Here is an 18,327-nt window from a genome sequence, read left to right as displayed (position 1 = left end):
CTCCAAATGCAGCCTAACTAATGTTAACTAATGCACTAACCTGCATTATGACGAGCTGACTCATACATCCAGTGTCATGATCAAAGAAGGCAAGTCTACCATATGCCTTATTTGCTAATTTAGTTTATTTTGGTTTAGGAATTATGCGCGGAAACAGTCTCTTCGGTCCACCGTCTGCGTCGACCAATGACCGTCCGTACACTCGTTCTATCCTACACACTAGGATCAATTTACAGACGCCAATTAACCTACTAAGCTGTACGACGTTGGAATGTGGGAGGAAACTGGAGCACCCGGCAAAAACCCACACCGTTACAGGGAGAACCTACAAACTCCATACAGCCAACACCCGTGGTCTGGATCGAATCTTGGTCTCTGGAGCAGTAATGCAATAACTCTCCCACTGCGTCATTGTGCCATTTAATTTATTTATCTGTGTTATCTGTGCAGAGTGTTTATTTAACTGTGCAGCCTCACTAAGGTCTCAATCAACTGTAACATGACGTCCCAACCGCTATACTCAATTCCCTGACTATAGGATAAACATATTGTCATGGTCATATGGAGCCATGGAGTCGTACAGCATGGAAACGAACCTTTCAGCCCAACTCGTCCATGCCAATTAAGATTCCACATCTGAACGCGTACTATCAAATTGGGAAAGCTAGCAGTCAGTGTGTGAAGCAGGGGGCAGAGAATGGTAGCACTCTGACCCAAAATGTAGGGGAGAGAGAAGAAAAAGAAAATAATCAGAGAATAAGAGAGGGTGGGTTTCTTAAATGTTTGTATTTTAATGCTAGGAGCATTGTAAGAAAAGTGGATGAACTTAGAGCCTGGATTGACACATGACACATTAAAGCACATGGCATTGGGGGTTCAGTATTAATGTGGATAGAGAACTGGCTGGCAAACAGGAAGCAAAGAGTAGGAGTAAACGGGTCCTTTTCACAATGGCAGGCAGTGACTAGTGGGGGTACCGCAAGGCTCAGTACTGGGACCCCAGCTATTTACAATATATATTAATGATCTGGATGAGGGAATTGAAGGCAATATCTCCAAGTTTGCGGATGACACTAAGCTGGGGGGCAGTGTTAGCTGTGAGGAGGATGCTAGGAGACTGCAATGTGACTTGGATAGGCTGGGTGAGTGGGCAAATGTTTGGCAGATGCAGTATAATGTGGATAAATGTGAGGTTATCCATTTTGGTGGCAAAAACGGGAAAGCAGATTATTATCTAAATGGTGGCCGATTGGGAAAGGGAGAGATACAGCGAGACCTGGGAGTCATGGTACACCAGTCATTGAAGGTAGGCATGCAGGTGCAGCAGGCAGTAAAGAAAGCAAATGGTATGTTGGCTTTCATAGCAAGAGGATTTGAGTATAGGAGCAGGGAGGTTCCACTGCAGTTGTACGGGGTCTTGGTGAGACCACACCTGGAGTATTGCGTGCAGTTTTGGTCTCCAAATCTGAGGAAGGACATTATTGCCATAGAGGGAGTGCAGAGAAGGTTCACCAGACTGATTCCTGGGATGTCAGGACTGTCTTATGAAGAAAGACTGGATAGACTTGGTTTATACTGTCTAGAATTTAGGAGATTGAGAGGGGATCTTAATAGAAACTTACAACATTCTTAAGGGGTTGGACAGGCTAGATGCAGGAAGATTGTTCCCGATGTTGGGGAAGTCCAGGACAAGGGGTCACAGCTTAAGGATAAGGGGGAAATCCTTTAGAACCGAGATGAGGAGAACTTTTTTCACACAGAGAGTGGGGAATCTCTGGAACTCTCTGCCATAGGGGATAGTTGGGGCCAGTTCATTGGCTATATTTAAGAGGGAGTTAGATGTGGCCCTTGTGGCTAAGGGGATCAGGGGGTATGGAGAGAAGGCAGGTACGGGATACTGAGTTGGATGATCAGCCATGATCATATTGAATGGCGGTGCAGGCTCGAAGGGCCGAATGGCCTACTCCTGCACCTAATTTTGATGTTTCTATGTTTCTATGACACCTGGAAGTATGATGTTGTGGCGATCAGTGAAACATGGTTGCAGGAGGGCTGTGATTGGAAATTAAATATTCCAGGATTTCGTTGCTTCAGGTGTGATAGAATTGGAGGGGCAAGAGGTGGAGGTGTTGCATTGCTTATCAGGGAAGATATCACAGCAGTGCTTTGGCAGGATAGATTAGAGGGCTCGTCTAGGGAGGCTATTTGGGTGGAACTGAGAAATGGGAAAGGGGTAGCAACACTTATAGGGGTGTATTATAGACCGCTAAATGGGGAGCGAGAATTGGAAGAACAAATATGTAAGGAGATTGCAGATATTAGTAGTAAGCACAAGGTAGTGATTGTGGGAGATTTCAATTTTCCACACATAGACTGGGAAACACATTCTGTAAATGGGCTGGATGGTTTGGAGTTTGTAAAATGTGTGCAGGATAGTTTTTTGCAACAATACATAGAAGTACCTACTAGAGAAGGGGCGGTACTGGACCTCCTGTTAGGAAATGAGATGGGTCAGGTGGCAGAGGTATGCGTTGGGGAACAGTTCGGGTCCAGTGATCACAATACCATTAGTTTCAATATAATTATGGAGAGGGACAAAACTGGACCTAGGGTTGAGATTTTTGATTGGAGAAAGGCTAACTTTGAGGAGATGCGAAAGGATTTAAAAGGAGTAAATTGGGACAGTTTGTTTTATGGGAAAGATGTGGAAGAGAAATGGAGTACATTTAAAGGTGACATTTTAAGAGTACAGAATCTTTATGTCCCTGTTGAAAGGAAATCGTAAAAATTGTAAAGAGCCATGGTTTTCAAGGGAAATTGGACACTTGGTTCGGAAAAAGAGGGAGATCTACAATAATTATAGGCAGCATGGAGTAAATGAGGTGCTTGAGGAGTATAAAGAATGTAAAAAGAATCTTAAGAAAGAAATTAGAAAAGCTAAAAGAAGATATGAGGTTGCTTTGGCAAGTAAGGTAAAAGTAAATCCGAAGGGTTTCTACCGCTATATTAATAGCAAAAGGATAAAGAGGGATAAAATTGGTCCATTAGAGAGTCAGAGTGGACAACTATCCGCAGAGCCAAAAGAGATGGGGGAGATATTGAACAGTTTCTTTTCTTCGTATTCACCAAGGAGAAGGATATTGAATTACGTGAGGTAAGGGAAACAAGTAGAGTAGCTATGGAAACTATGAGGATCAAAGAAGAGGAAGTACTGACACTTTTGAGAAATATAAAAGTGGATAAGTCTCCAGGTCCGGACAGGATATTCCCTAGGACATTGAGGGAAGTTAGTGTGGAAATAGCAGGGGCTATGGCAGAAATATTTCAAATGTCATTAGAAACGGGAATAGTGCCGGAGGATTGGCGTACTGCGCATGTTGTTCCATTGTTTAAAAAGGGGTCTAAGAGTAAACCTAGCAATTATAGACCTGTTAGTTTGACGTCAGTGGTGGGCAAATTAATGGAAAGAATACTTAGAGATAATATATATAAGCATCTGGATAAACAGGGTCTGATTAGGAACAGTCAACATGGATTTGTGCCTGGAAGGTCTTGTTTAACTAATCTTCTTGAATTTTTTGAAGATGTTACACGGGAAATTGATGAGGGTAACGCAGTGGATGTTGTGTATATGGACTTCAGTAAGGCCTTTGACAAGGTTCCTCATGGAAGGTTGGTTAAGAAGGTTCAATGGTTGGGTATTAATGGTGGAGTAGCAAGATGGATTCAACAGTGGCTGAATGGGAGATGCCAGAGAGTAATGGTGGATGGTTGTTTGTCAGGTTGGAGGCCAGTGACGAGTGGGGTGCCACAGGGATCTGTGTTGGGTCCACTGTTGTTTGTCATGTACATCAATGATCTGGATGATGGTGTGGTAAATTGGATTAGTAAGTATGCAGATGATACTAAGATAGGTGGGGTTGCGGGTAATGAAGTAGAGTTTCAAAGTCTACAGAGAGATTTATGCCAGTTGGAAGAGTGGGCTGAAAGATGGCAGATGGAGTTTAATGCTGATAAGTGTGAGGTGCTACATCTTGGCAGGACAAATCAAAATAGGACGTACATGGTAAATGGTAGGGAATTGAAGAATGTAGGTGAACAGAGGGATCTGGCAATAACTGTGCACAGTTCCCTGAAAGTGGAATCTCATGTAGATAGGGTGGTAAAGAAAGCTTTTGGTGTGCTGGCCTTTATAAATCAGAGCATTGAGTATAGAAGTTGGGATGTAATGTTAAAATTGTACAAGGCATTGGTGAGGCCAATTCTGGAGTATGGTGTACAATTTTAGACGCCTAATTATAGGAAGGATGTCAACAAAATAGAGAGAGTACAGAAGAGATTTACTAGAATGTTGCCTGGGTTTCAGCAACTAAGTTACAGAGAAAGGTTGAACAAGTTAGGGCTTTATTCTTTGGAGCGCAGAAGGTTAAGGGGGGACTTGATAGAGGTTTTTAAAATGATGAGAGGGATAGACAGAGTTGACGTGGATAAGCTTTTCCCACTGAGAGTAGGGAAGATTCAAACGAGGGGACATGACATGAGAATTAAGGGACTGAAGTTTAGGGGTAACATGAGGGGGAACTTCTTTACTCAGAGAGTGGTAGCTGTGTGGAATGAGCTTCCAGTGAAGGTGGTGGAGGCAGGTTCGTTTTTTATCATTTAAAAATAAATTGGATAGTTATATGGATGGGAAGGGAATAGAGAGTTATGGTCTGAGCGCAGGTATATGGGACTAGGGGAGATTATGTGTTCGGCACGGATTAGCAGGGTCGAGATGGCCTGTTTCCGTGCTGTAATTGTTATATGGTTATATGGTTATATGGTTATTTACCCATATTTGGTTCTTCTCACTCAAAATCTCTAAATCTATAATTTTCATTCAGCAAAGCTAAACTGTGTGCTGACTCATTTATAAAATGGACGGTTAGAGGAAGTGGTTGCAACATTTTCTGATTCACGGCAGATTTTCAATTTTAGAGTGGTTCTGGTGAACGTGGAAACAAACTGCTTCCTAGTTTTCCATGAAGATCACAATTGGGTAATTTCAGAAAGAAACTCCACGAATTCTTTCTAATTAAATGTACAAAAAAAGCATTTGATGGAAAGTTAGTTTCCTTATGCAATGTCCCAAGAGCATCGCAGGGAGAGGTTTTCGATAACACTGGCTGGGAAATGGTCACCAGACTTCTCATACGATGGCAGGGGGGTGGATTTGTGAATATGAAGCAGCTAGGCTGCAATAAATGCTCAGACCATTTGTCCAAATGCAGGTATAAAATGTAAGAATTAGAAACACAGAAACATAGAAAAATAGGTGCAACAGTAGGCCATTCGGCCCTGCGAGCCAGCACCGCCATTTAATATGATAATGGCTGATCATCTAAAATCAGCACCCCTTTCCTGCTTTTTCTCCACACCCATTGATTCCTTTAGCCCTAAGAGCTAAACCTAACTCTCTCTTGAAAACATCCAGTGAATTGGCCTCCACTGCGTTCTGTTGCAGAGAATTCCACAGATTCACAACTCTCTGGGTGAATGTTATAGGGTTATTACAATTTAAACAAGTGCCAAGCCTATCTTAACAGCTCTAATCAAAATAAAATGCACCTGAATAAATCAACCATATTCCTTGACATTATCATTCTTACCATATCACTGGAATATTGATCACAAGAGTGAGTGTTGAATTCGGAGTGCTGGCTGTTACACGAAGTTACCAGATCATCCCACAATGTTAGCATGAATCGGCAACTAACAGAGTCCCGAAAATCAGGACAATGTTATCATTGACGGATGGATTACACAGAGCTCGGCCTCGACTGATTATAATCTGTATCATTAAGAGGTTCCCGTGGTAAGAGTCCATACATTGCAGCCCCATTTGTTCTTGGAACAACAGGAGAACAGGCAAGTTAGGGGAGCTTTGTCGGAGCTCAAAGGAGCAGACAAGGACCCGCTGAACTTTGGCATAGGCGCATAATTGGGGGAATATAAGGCAGACTAAAGTGGAAGTTCAAATGGAGAGAGATCTGGGGGTGGAGAGCGTTCAAGTTCGTGGATGTGGATATCTCTGAAGACCTGTCCTGGTCTTAGCATACTGATGCAATCATAAAGAGAGCCACCAATATATGTACCTCCTTGGAAGATTGAGGACACTCGGTATGTTGATGAATACTCGACACATCCTCCTGCTGAATCTACCCACCCGATCAGCAGCCGAGCCGGCATTTCCACCTAAATGACCCAGGGTATTCGGTGAAATAAACCTGGTGCCGGAGCAGCCCAGTACAGGGGGTAGAGAAGCTGAACGGGATGTAGCAGACGGAGTGAATGAGTGAAACGCATTGAGAACATAGGCAGATTAGTCAGTGTGATCCAGCCACAGGAAAGCGTTGTATTTTCAATAGTGACAGAGTGAAGAATATCTGTACTCGGGTGGACTCGCTGTCCTTCTACACAAAGCGCTGCAACTGCGGGACCACTGTGCGGTAAATGACACAATGGTCCTCATTACTAGAGGATCTGAATCCAAGATAAAGCGCTAGCATTCACTACTTTACGGCCCAAGATGGACCATTTGCTGAATATTATGGTCAGCTCTGGTTCCCTACAGAAGGAATGATATCCCTCGAATAAAAGGAGCACAGTTAAGACTCCCCAGCGTCATTCCTTTGTCCACGCGATTGACCTTGCTGGAGTAACTCAGCGGAAAAGGCAGTATCTCTGGAGAAAGGGAATAGGTGACGTTTGTTGTGACAGTCTGAAGAAGGGTTTACACCCGAAATGTCACCTATTCATTGTCTCCAGAGATGCTGTCTGACCTGCTGAGTTAACCCAGCTTATTGTGTCTCTTTTCGGTTTAAATCAGCATCTGCAGTTACTTCTTACACAGACTGGGGCTTTATTCGCCAGCAGGGAACATTAATTTCACTGCAGCACAGACTAATTCCTCTTGGTGGGTAATTGCAGGGATGATATTTCTTTTAACTGGACTGTTCAGAACCCGGTCCATACTCTCAGAATGAGGGACTTGCCGGTCAGGAAACTGGATTGCTGTCACCCAGGTTTCTTCCTGTCCTGCACGGATGTTGTGGGATTGCCTGAAGGAAGTGAGTGCTGCCGATACTGAGAATCTCGGGCCCAGGAAGTTACACACTGCTCTTTCCATTTCAACATTGTCCCGTAGTCCTCACGCACGCTGTGCGCACCCTTTCACCCATTCGTATTATTTCTTGGCCATGCTGCGTGTTTGAAGATTCCTTTTTCATATTCACCTTTTCCTTGCCCCAGTCGCCAAACATTTTACTCGGGGAGGGGTGTCATTTGTCACCCACGTCAGTGTTATCTGTAAACCTGTTAATCATGCCTTGCACATTCTCACCTAAATCATGAAATAAACCACAAAGAACAACGGGCCCAGCAACATTCACCACGAGCACAGGCCTCCAGTCCGAAAAATAACTTTCTACTGCCATCCTCTGCTCCCATCAATGAACCCAATTCTATGTCCGGAAATCTAAGGGGGTAGAGGAACTGAAATAATTTTTCATTAGGCGAGAAATAGTATTGGGTAGGCTAATGGGACTGAAGGATGATAAATTCCCTGGACCTGATGGTCTGCAGCCCAGGGTCCTCAGGGAGGTGGCTCTAGAAATTGTGGACGCATTGGTGATCATTTTCCAATGTTCAATAGATTCAGGATCCGTTCCTGTGGATTGGAGGATAGCTAATGTTATCCTACTTTTCAAGAAAGGAGTGAGAGAGAAAACGGGTAACTACAGACCAGTTAGCCTGACTTCGGTATTAAAGAGGTAATAATGGGGCATTTGGATGGCAGTAAAATGATTAGTCCAAGTCAGCATGGATTTATGAAAGGAAAGTCATGCTTGACTAATCTTCTGGAATTTTTGGAGAAAGTGACAAGTAAAATGGATGAAGGGGAGCCAGTGGATGTAGTGTATTTAGACGTTCAGAAAGCCTTTGATAATGTCCCGCACGGGAGACTGGTGACTAAAATTAGAGCATATGGTATTGGGGTCGAGTGTTGGCGTGGATAGAAAATTGGTTAGCAGACAGGAAGCAAAGAATAGGAGTGAACGGGTCATTTTCAGAATGGCAGGCAGTGGCGAGTGGAGTGCCGCAAGGCTCGGTGTTGGGGCTGCAACTGTTAACCATATATATTAATGTTTTGGAAGAAGGAATTAGGAGCAACACTAGCAAGTTTGCGGATGGCACAAAGCTGAGTGGCAGTGTGAACTGCGAAGAGGATGTTAGGAGGTTGCAGGGTGACCTGGACACGTTGAGTGAGTGGGCAGATGCGTGGCAGATGCCGTATAATATAGATAAATGTGAGGTTATCCGCTTTGGCGGCAAAAACAAGGGGGCAGATTATTATCTCAATGAGGTTAGGTTAGGTAAGGGGGAGTTACAGCGAGACCTGGGTGTCCTTGTACACCAGTCACTGAAAGTTGGCGTGCAGGTACAGCAGGCAGTGAAGAAAACTAATGGAATGTTGGCCTTCATAACAAGAGGATATCAGTATAGGAGTAAAGAGGTTCTCCTGCAGTTGTATATGTCTCTGGTAGGACCACATCTGCAGTATTGTGTACAGTTTTGGTCTCCTAAATTGAGGAAGGACATCCTTGTGATTGAGGCAGTGCAGCGTAGGTTCACGAGGTTGATCCCTGGGATGACCGGGACTGTCATATGAGGAAAGATTGAAAAGACTAGGCTTGTGTTCACCGGTGTTTAGAAGGATGGGGGGGAGGGGGGATCTTATAGAAACTTATAAAATTATAAAAGGACTGGACAAGCTAAATGCAGGGAAAATGTTCCCAATGTTGGGCGAGCCCAGAACCAGGGGCCACAGTCTTAGAATAAAGAGAAGGCCATTTAAGACTGCAGTGAGAAAAAACGTTTTCACCCAGAGAATTGTGAATTTGTGGAAATTCCCTGCCACAGAGGAATACAGGGAGAAGGCAGGCACGGGTTATTGATTGGGGCTCATCAGCAACGATCTCAATGAATGGCGGTGCTGACTCGAAGGGCCGAATGGCCTCCTCCTGCAACTATTTTCTATGTTTCCATGTTTCTATGTTAACCTTACCTTCCAGAGCAGCCTATCATGTGGAACCATATCAAAGGACTTGCTGTAATCCACACAGAGGATGTTCACGGCCTTGCCCGTATCAAACTTCTTGGTTAGTTCTTCAAAATATTCAATCAAATTCATAAGATATGAAGAAGGGGCTCGACCCAAAACGTCACCCACGCCTTCTCTCCAGAGATGTTGCCTGTCCTGTTGAGTTACTCCAGCATTTTGTGTCTGTCACACTAGTTTTATGTTATCCCACAGTTCCATCCACTCCTTACGCACTTGGGGCAATTTACAGAGGCCAATTAATCCACAAAACCACACATCTTTGGGATGTTGTGGGAAACCAGAGTACCCAGAGGAAACCCACACAGTCACAGGGAGAATGTACAAACTTCACACATACAGCATCCAAGGTCAGGATCGAACCAGGTTCTCTCGTGCTATGAGGCAACAGCTCTACCAGCCATGCCACTGTTGACCATCTCGATATATCCAAATATATATATATATATATATATACAAAGATATTGTTGCCATAGAGGGAGTACAGAGAAGGTTCACCAGACTGATTCCTGGGATGTCAGGACTTTCATATGAATAAAGACTGGATAGACTCGGCTTGTACTCGCTAGATTTTAGAAGATTGAGGGGATACCTTATAGAAACTTATAAAATTCTTAAGGGGTTGATCAGGCTAGATGCAGGAAGATTGTTTCAGATGTTGGGGAAGTCCAGAACAAGGGGTTTAAGGATAAGGGGTAAATATTTTATGACCGAGATGAGAAAACCATTTTTCACACAGAGAGTGGTGAATCGCTGGAATTCACTGGCACAGATGGTAGTTGAGGCCAGTTCATTGGCTATATTTACGAGGGAGTTAGATGTGGCACTTGTGGCTAAAGGGATCAGGGGGTATGGAGAGCAGTCAGGTACAGGATACTGAGTTGGATGATCAGCCATGAACATATTGAATAGTTGTGCAGCCTCGAAGGGCCGAATGGACTACTCCTGCACTTAATTTCTATGTTTCTATGTTTCCCCTCTCCTCACCCCTCTCCCTCTGCCACCCATCCCTCTCTCCCCACCCCTTCCCCTCTCTACCCCACCTCTTCCCTCTCTCCACCCGCCCCCTTCCTCCTTCCCCTCTCCCCTCCCCCTCTGTCCCTCTTCCATCACTCCCTCTACCCCTCACCTCCTCCCTCCCCACTCTTCCACCTCTCCCCCTACTCCGCTCTCATTTCCCTCCCAAATCTGTCCCGTTTCCTCCTCCTCCTCTCCCCGCCCTCCCCTCTTCTCATCCCCCTCCCCCCACCTGTGTGTTTGGGGGGTGGTTAATGTGAGTGTGATGCCGCAGCCCTCCCCCTCCTGCAAACGCCGTTGGGGATACAGACCCGACGGGTCTGCACTTGGTCTAGTATATATATATATATATATTTTCCATCAGTAGCCTCTCCGGTAACTTGTCGACCAGAGATGGTAGAATAATTGGTCTATAGTACCCAGGGTTTGTCTTCAAACATTTCTAAAACAGAGCAGCAACATTAGTCATCCCCAAGTCATCTGGCACCTCACCCATGTCTAGTGACAATTCATATATCTCTGTCTGGGCTCCAAAATATATATTTCTGAGTAAGCTCCCGCTTATTTCGGTTTAGCTTTGTTTTCCATTTATTTTCACTCTTGTTTTGTGCTAGATTTATTTTGGCTGCCTTAGTTTTAATTAGTTCCACAATTACCGCATCCAGTTGTGCAAGCATAGTAACCTATTACGATCCTGCCTAAAGTCAGCCTAGCACAGTTAACAAGATCTCATGCAGAGTTTGGGCCCTCTGCTTGTCAGACAGCTACACGTCACCAAATATTTCAGCCTCCGGACATTCAAAAAGCTGCGTACACATCTCCATATGAGAAACCTTGCCCCGTAATCTAGAAATAGCTTCTCAAACTGTGCGCCAGTTCTGGGGTTCTGATTCCCAATTTGTGACCATGGGGTAGCAGTTTCTAAGCGGCCGAGTGATCCAGTACCAGAGATTATGTGTCTGTTACCGACAGGTATTGCTGCCACAAGTGCATTGTACTTAACGGACCCATGTGTCTTACTTCAGTCTCTTGTAAATCAATTTGGCCGGCACCCTGAGCCCACAACCGGGTGATCTAGGTAGACAATGGCTCGCCAGGTGGCTGTTTCATCCTGGCTCCTGTTTCTTGTAATTTTATGGTAGTATAATCCTGACAGTGCTTTCTGTGGTTTCAGATTGATCATCCTCCAGATGAGGTAATTGGTTATTTTCTCTCTATTCAATTTGAACGTTAGTTTGGACTGGCTCCTACTATTATTTTGTATCCTCTTCTCGCCCTCTTTGTATTGTTTGTTCGACTCATCTATACACCCAATATCCGCGTACCAGTCATCCAGTGATAACCTAGCGCGGTTTTTTACTCGGCCCACCCGCCACTTCTTCCAGCTTTGCTATTGATTTGTTTCAATTCCACATTTCCTTCGCGATCCGCACAGCATTGGCTGTCTCAACTAAGGCGAAGAGGTGTTTTTTTCCAGGGTGGTTGTCTCTCTTTGCAACATTTCAGATTCAAGGTTTTATTTTTGACATATGTTTAAGATCCTTCCGTGAGTGGTTACTGTCACCACCTTTTTAGAGATATGTTTAGAGATACAGCATGGAAACAAGCCCGTCTGCCCACCGCGCCGCCCACCAGTTCAAACTAATTCAATGCTATTCCACTTATTCATCTCCTTCTTACACACTGGTGGCAATTTACAGAGGCCAATTAACCTACCAACTCGCACGTGTTGGGGATGTGAATGGAAACCGGAGCATCCGGAGGAACTCCAAGCAGTCCTGTGACAAACGTGCAAACTCCACACAATGAGAATCGAACCCGGGTCTCTGGCAATGTGAGGCAGCAGCTCCACCAGCTGCGCCACCGTGGTAGGGGGCTGAGAGGTGACATTATTAAGTTGAGAGCATCGGTGGGATGGACAACTACCTTCCCAGCGGTCAGTGGTGGTGTCTTAATTCTCCACAGTTTATCTGATCGGCTAAGATTGAAGAAGCAAGTGCACTATCGCAGCATAAAGAAGACATGCAAATTACCAGAGATTATATCCATTTCATAGGTTTCTTATGTAGATGAAACATAGAAACATAACATAGAAATAGGTGCAGGAGTAGGCCATTCGGCCCTTCGAGCCTGCACCGCCATTCAATATGATCATGGCTGATCATCCAACTCAGTATCCCGTACCTGCCTTCTCTCCATACCCCCTGATCCCCTTAGCCACAAGGGCCACATCTAACTCCCTCTTAAATATAGCCAATTAACTGGCCTCAACTACCCTCTGTGGCAGAGAGTTCCAGAGATTCACCACTCTCTGTGTGAAAAACGTTCTTCTCATCTCGGTTTTAAAGGATTTCCCCTTATCCTTAAGCTGTGACCCCTTGTCCTGGACTTCCCCAACATCGGGAACAATCTTCCTGCATCTAGCCTGTCCAACCCCTTAAGAATTTTGTAAGTTTCTATAAGATCCCATCTCAATCTCCTAAATTCTAGAGAGTATAAACCAAGTCTATCCAGTCTTTCTTCATAAGACAGTCCTGACATCCCAGGAATCAGTCTGGTGAACCGTCTCTGCACTCCCTCTATGGCAATAATGTCCTTCCTCAGATTTGGAGACCAAAACTGTACGCAATATTCCAGGTGTGGTCTCACCAAGACCCTGTACAACTGCAGTAGAACCTCCCTGCTCCTATACTCAAATCCTTTTGCAATGAAAGCTAACATACCGTTCGCTTTCTTTACTGCCTGCTGCACCTGCATGCCTATCTTCAATGACTGGTGTACCATGACACCCAGGTCTCGCTGTATCTCCCCCTTTCCCAATCGGCCACCATTTAGATAATAGTCTGCTTTCCCGTTTTTGCCACCAAAATAGATAACCTCGCATTTATCCACATTATACTGCATCTGCCAAACATTTGCCCACTCACCCAGCCTATCCAAGTCACCTTGCAGTCTCCTAGCATCCTCCTCACAGCTAACACTGCCCCCCAGCTTAGTGTCATCCGCAAACTTGGAGATATTGCCTTCAATTCCCTCATCCAGATCATTAATGTGAAGGAACTGGAGATGCTGGTTCAAACCGAAGATAGACACAAAAAGATGGAGTTACTCAGCGGGACAGGCAGCATCTCTGGATGGTCTGAAGAAGGGTCTCGACCCGAAACGTCACCCATTCCTTCTCTCCAGAGATGCTGCCTGTGCCGCTAAGTTACTCCAATTTTTTGTGTCTATTTCTATCTCAGGTTTCTTATCCGGAGGTTTCCTCCCTTTCCTCGCTATTTTTTAAAGGAATGACACGGACCCATCTTCTTCCACCGGCGCAGACCGCCCACCACTATAAGCAGGTAGTTTTCGCTCCCACCGATTCTCTGAGCACAGCCCGAACCCTTGCAGATACGGTCACACTGATCAAAGCTCACACACATTAACCGCATGTTCAAAGTTTATTAACACTGCAACTCGACAAATAAAAGAAGATAATTGCAAGAACTACAAATAAATTAACATAATATACAGGATATATCGTCGATAAGGAGAACGAGTGAATGCTTTATGATGTCCAATTCTACAACGCACCAGGCAGTAATCCGACCTGTGTGGGATGTGGACTCAATGCCGACGCTTTTATCCACACCAGTGGGTCTGAGGGAATGGAACGGACTTTCAGGGACGACTCTTGGCAGTCTGTTGGAATGCAGAGATTTCACTTCGTCTCTCACTTCTTGTGTTTGCTGTCCAGATACTTCATTGCAGTTTTGACCCATCCGTCGCCGGCTTTGGTGCAAATCTTCATATCCCTCCGGTTGACGAATCTGAAGCAGACCAAGCAGGTGTGATTACCTGAAAGTCACTCACTTGTTCAAACACACTTTGGAGCAACACATTAAAATACTTACATGACAGCGGGAGTCGAGCACCATGGAGCTGCCATGTAGCTTTTAAGCCTCCTGTGAGGAATACGAGTGGTTTTAAACGTCTCACAGCATTCCGGGATTATCGATCCCACTGGGGGAGAGGGAGGAAGAGACAACGTTACACACTGAGGCTTTTTCCAGCATTCTCCATCGCAGGTTACCGTACTGCCCCACGTTTACAGAAAATACACAGCAAGGGGTGCACTGCTGCCCTCGGCTCTGTAGATTTTCCGTGTTTTACACTGGCTGGCCAACCCATCCGCCAACAATTTAACCCCCCCCACCCCCCCCCACTCCCACCATCAATACAAGTTTCCAGTCTGCTAACCCCTCACCCCCTCAGATGCTGTTGTATCCTCCCCGACCCCTCCCTCCAAATAGCGAGGAGATTATTCAACTGGGAGCTATTCACCGACATCACCAGACGGAGGGAAACGACAATGAGCAGCTCGTGGTTCAAAGTCAGGAGAAGACGGAATATTGGGAATAAGGAAGGTCTCTTACTCGGGGCGGCTGCAACATTCTGGAAACTGCAGATCACCAGGGCTCCTACAAGGGCAACGACGCAGAGCGCTGTCTTCATGGTGCTTCCTAGGATGGAAGTGCTGGCTGGGGCTCAGTGACTGAGCAGCTTACACTCCGTCTACCTTTTAAAGGGTAGCGGGAGAGTCAGACCGGAATGCAGGGGCTGCCTGTAAAGTCCCTAGACTCCACATTGACCTTACTCCGAAGAACGAAACCATTATTCCCTGAAATGGGAAGTACGGACGATTCGGCGAATGGCCTTTCCAGTGTTAAACTGCAAGGAGCACGCTGCATCTTCCAGAACCCGTGTTTTCAGTATCAGTACGTTTCACTTCCTTCCAATCCCACAACACCCGTAACCAAGAGGAAGGGGGAGCTGAGAGAAGAATGAAGCTTGCCGAATAACAAGTCACTGATTCCGAGTGTGAACCCTGGCCCCGGACGGCCAAGTCAGGACAAACATATTCCCCGCATCTACCCCACCGAGCAGCAGTAGAACTGTATAGGCTGTCGTGATATCAGCCCTCGTTTTTCTCCCCTGGATAGAGTATAGGCCCCGTTTATGTACACACTTTCACAAGACAATACAATGAGCACAGGAGTGTGTACCCTTGGTCGCACACCCTCTATAGCAGGGACAGAAATCCTATGGCGGAGAGATCAGAGCTGATCACAATATTCTAGATGTGGTGTTCCGGCCAGTATAGAACTGAACAAACCATCTTTACACTTGGTCAGATCCTCTGGCAATAAAGACCAATTTGTCACTTGACGCCCAGTTCCTTGTTGTTTCAGGATGATGCCGTGCAGTGTACAAGGGCAGCGGGGCCGACTGAGCACCGACATCCTTCATTGTATCACCATCGAATATACACGGCCTTCCTGTGTTTGCATCACACTGGATCTGTTCGCTTGTGTGCCCAATATGATGCAGGGCATTTGTCCATTCACTTCGCTTATCTCTAATCCTCTCCGGCCTCTCTGCCCCCGACCCTGGAACATCCCAGCGAAGTTATATCTGAATTTGACTTCCCTTCCATAAAAGCAATTGGACTCTGTCTCATCAGGTACTCCCGATCTGCTGAACGTTTCATGGGCTCGATGTCCATGTAACTAATCCGGATGGCGTGATCAGTGAGTGAGGCCATGAATTTGATTGGTGTGAGTTATGTCGCTCTATCCTCTACATCCGACTTCCCAAGTTACGCTCTGTGCTTTGTTACCTTGCAGCCTCCCAAGTGGATCCCAGATTGTCAGTCTCACCACAATCATAAAGTCATAAGGTCATGTGGTAGGAGCAGAATAAGGCCATTGGGCCCATCATGTCCACTCCGCCATTCCATCATGGCTGATCCATCTGTTCCTTCCAACCCCACTCTCCTGCCCCTTCTCCATAACCCTTGACATCCGTACTAATCAAGAATCACTCCCCATTGTCGGAGTTGTAATCCTCCTCAGAACCCAGTGAGAGCTCTCAACCCCATTCAACGCTAACATCTTTTTGCCCCCCTGATTTCCTGTTTTAGCTTATTGCTTAGGTCCCAAAGCTCCTCCAGGGATACAATCGACCCCAGTTGCTTATAACTGCCAAATGCCCCCTTCTAACTCTTCACCAGAGCCTCAATTTCCCGAGTCTCTTCCCGATAGTACATTCTGGGGCCTTTTGTGCACATCTTGGTTGCCATGGATGAGATGGGCTGAAATGCTCGTTTCCGTGCTGCAGGAGTCGAGGACACTGTTCATAGAAACATAGAAACATAGAAACATAGAAAATAGGTGCAGGAGTAGGCCATTCAGCCCTTCGAGCCTGCACCGGCATTCAATATGATCATGGCTGATCATCCAACTCAGTATCCCGTACCTGCTTTCTCTCCATACCCCCTGATCCCCTTAGCCACAAGGGCCACATCTAACTCCCTCTTAAATATAGCCAATGAACTGGCCTCAACTACCCTCTGTGGCAGAGAGTTCCAGAGATTCACCACTCTCTGTATGAAAAAAGTTCTTCTCATCTCGGTTTTAAAGGATTTTCCCCTTATCCTTAAGCTGTGACCCCTTGTCCTGGACTTCCCCAACATCGGGAACAATCTTCCTGCATCTAGCCTGTCCAACCCCTTAAGAATTTTGTAAGTTTCTATAAGATCCCCTCTCAATCTCCTAAATTCTAGAGAGTATAAACCAAGTCTATCCAGTCGTTCTTCATAAGACAGTCCTGACAGTCCTTGTCAAATTGGTGAATGTTATAGGGTTATTACAATTTAAACAAGTGCCAAGCCTATCTTAACAGCTCTAATCAAAATAAAATGCACCTGAATAAATCAACCATATTCCTTGACATTATCATTCTTACCATATCACTGGAATATTGATCACAAGAGTGAGTGTTGAATTCGGAGTGCTGGCTGTTACACGAAGTTACCAGATCATCCCACAATGTTAGCATGAACAGGCAACTAACAGAGTCCCGAAAATCAGGACAATGTTATCATTGACGGATGGATTACACAGAGCTCGGCTCTGTGTAATCTGTATCATTAAGAGGTTCCCGTGGTAAGAGTCCATACATTGCAGCCCCATTTGTTCTTGGAACAACAGGAGAACAGGCAAGTTAGGGGAGCTTTGGCGGAGCTCAAAGGAGCAGACAAGGACCCGCTGAACTTTGGCATAGGCGCATAATTGGGGGAATATAAGGCAGACTAAAGTGGAAGTTCAAATGGAGAGAGATCTGGGGGTGGAGAGCGTTCAAGTTCGTGGATGTGTATATCTCAGAAGACCTGTCCTGGTCTTAGCATACTGATGCAATCATAAAGAGAGCCACCAATATATGTACCTCCTTGGAAGATTGAGGAGACTCGGTATGTTGATGAATACTCGACACATCCTCCTGCTGAATCTACCCACCCGATCAGCAGCCGAGCCGGCATTTCCACCTAAATGACCCAACGTATTCGGTGAAATAAACCTGGTGCCGGAGCAGCCCAGTACAGGGGGTAGAGAAGCTGAACGGGATGTAGCAGACGGAGTGAATGAGTGAAACGCATTGAGAACATAGGCAGCTTAGTCAGTGTGATCTAGCCACAGGAAAGCGTTGTATTTTCAATAGTGACAGAGTGAAGAATATCTGTACTCAGGTGGACTCGCTGTCCTTCTACACAAAGCGCTGCAACTGCGGGACCACTGTGCGGTAAATGACACAATGGTCCTCATTACTAGAGGATCTGAATCCAAGATAAAGCGCTAGCATTCACTACTTTACGGCCCAAGATGGACCATTTGCTGAATATTATGGTCAGCTCTGGTTCCCTACAGAAGGAATGATATCCCTCGAATAAAAGGAGCACAGTTAAGACTCCCCAGCGTCATTCCTTTGTCCACGCGATTGACCTTGCTGGAGTAACTCAGCAGAAAAGGCAGTATCTCTGGAGAAAGGGAATAGGTGACGTTTGTTCTGACAGTCTGAAGAAGGGTTTACACCCGAAATGTCACCTATTCATTGTCTCCAGAGATGCTGTCTGACCTGCTGAGTTAACCCAGCTTGTTGTGTCTCTTTTCGGTTTAAATCAGCATCTGCAGTTACTTCTTACACAGTCTGGGGCTTTATTCGCCAGCAGGGAACATTAATTTCACTGCAGCACAGACTAATTCCTCTTGGTGGGTAATTGCAGGGATGATATTTCTTTTAACTGGACTGTTCAGAACCCGGTCCATACT

The 18,327-nt window shown here is 45.5% G+C and overlaps 1 protein-coding gene across 1 annotated transcript; it reads right to left on the bottom strand.

The window, feature by feature from the left end:
• Nucleotides 1-13,601: 13,601 nt before the first annotated feature.
• On the bottom strand, nt 13,602-16,827 carry ccl36.1 (chemokine (C-C motif) ligand 36, duplicate 1). Its single transcript, XM_055649075.1, has 3 exons — nt 14,596-16,827; nt 14,074-14,182; nt 13,602-13,989 (listed from the first exon to the last, which is right to left on the bottom strand). The coding sequence occupies exons 1-3, from the start codon at nt 14,672-14,674 to the stop codon at nt 13,893-13,895; spliced, it is 285 nt and encodes a 94-aa protein (XP_055505050.1). The 5' UTR covers nt 14,675-16,827; the 3' UTR covers nt 13,602-13,892.
• Nucleotides 16,828-18,327: the final 1,500 nt, after the last annotated feature.

Source organism: Leucoraja erinacea, chromosome 17 (genome assembly GCF_028641065.1).
Source record: "Leucoraja erinacea ecotype New England chromosome 17, Leri_hhj_1, whole genome shotgun sequence".
NCBI lineage: Eukaryota > Metazoa > Chordata > Chondrichthyes > Rajiformes > Rajidae > Leucoraja > Leucoraja erinaceus.
The sequence above is the reverse complement of the archived record's forward strand: the minus strand, read 5'-3'. Positions and strand labels throughout refer to the sequence as shown.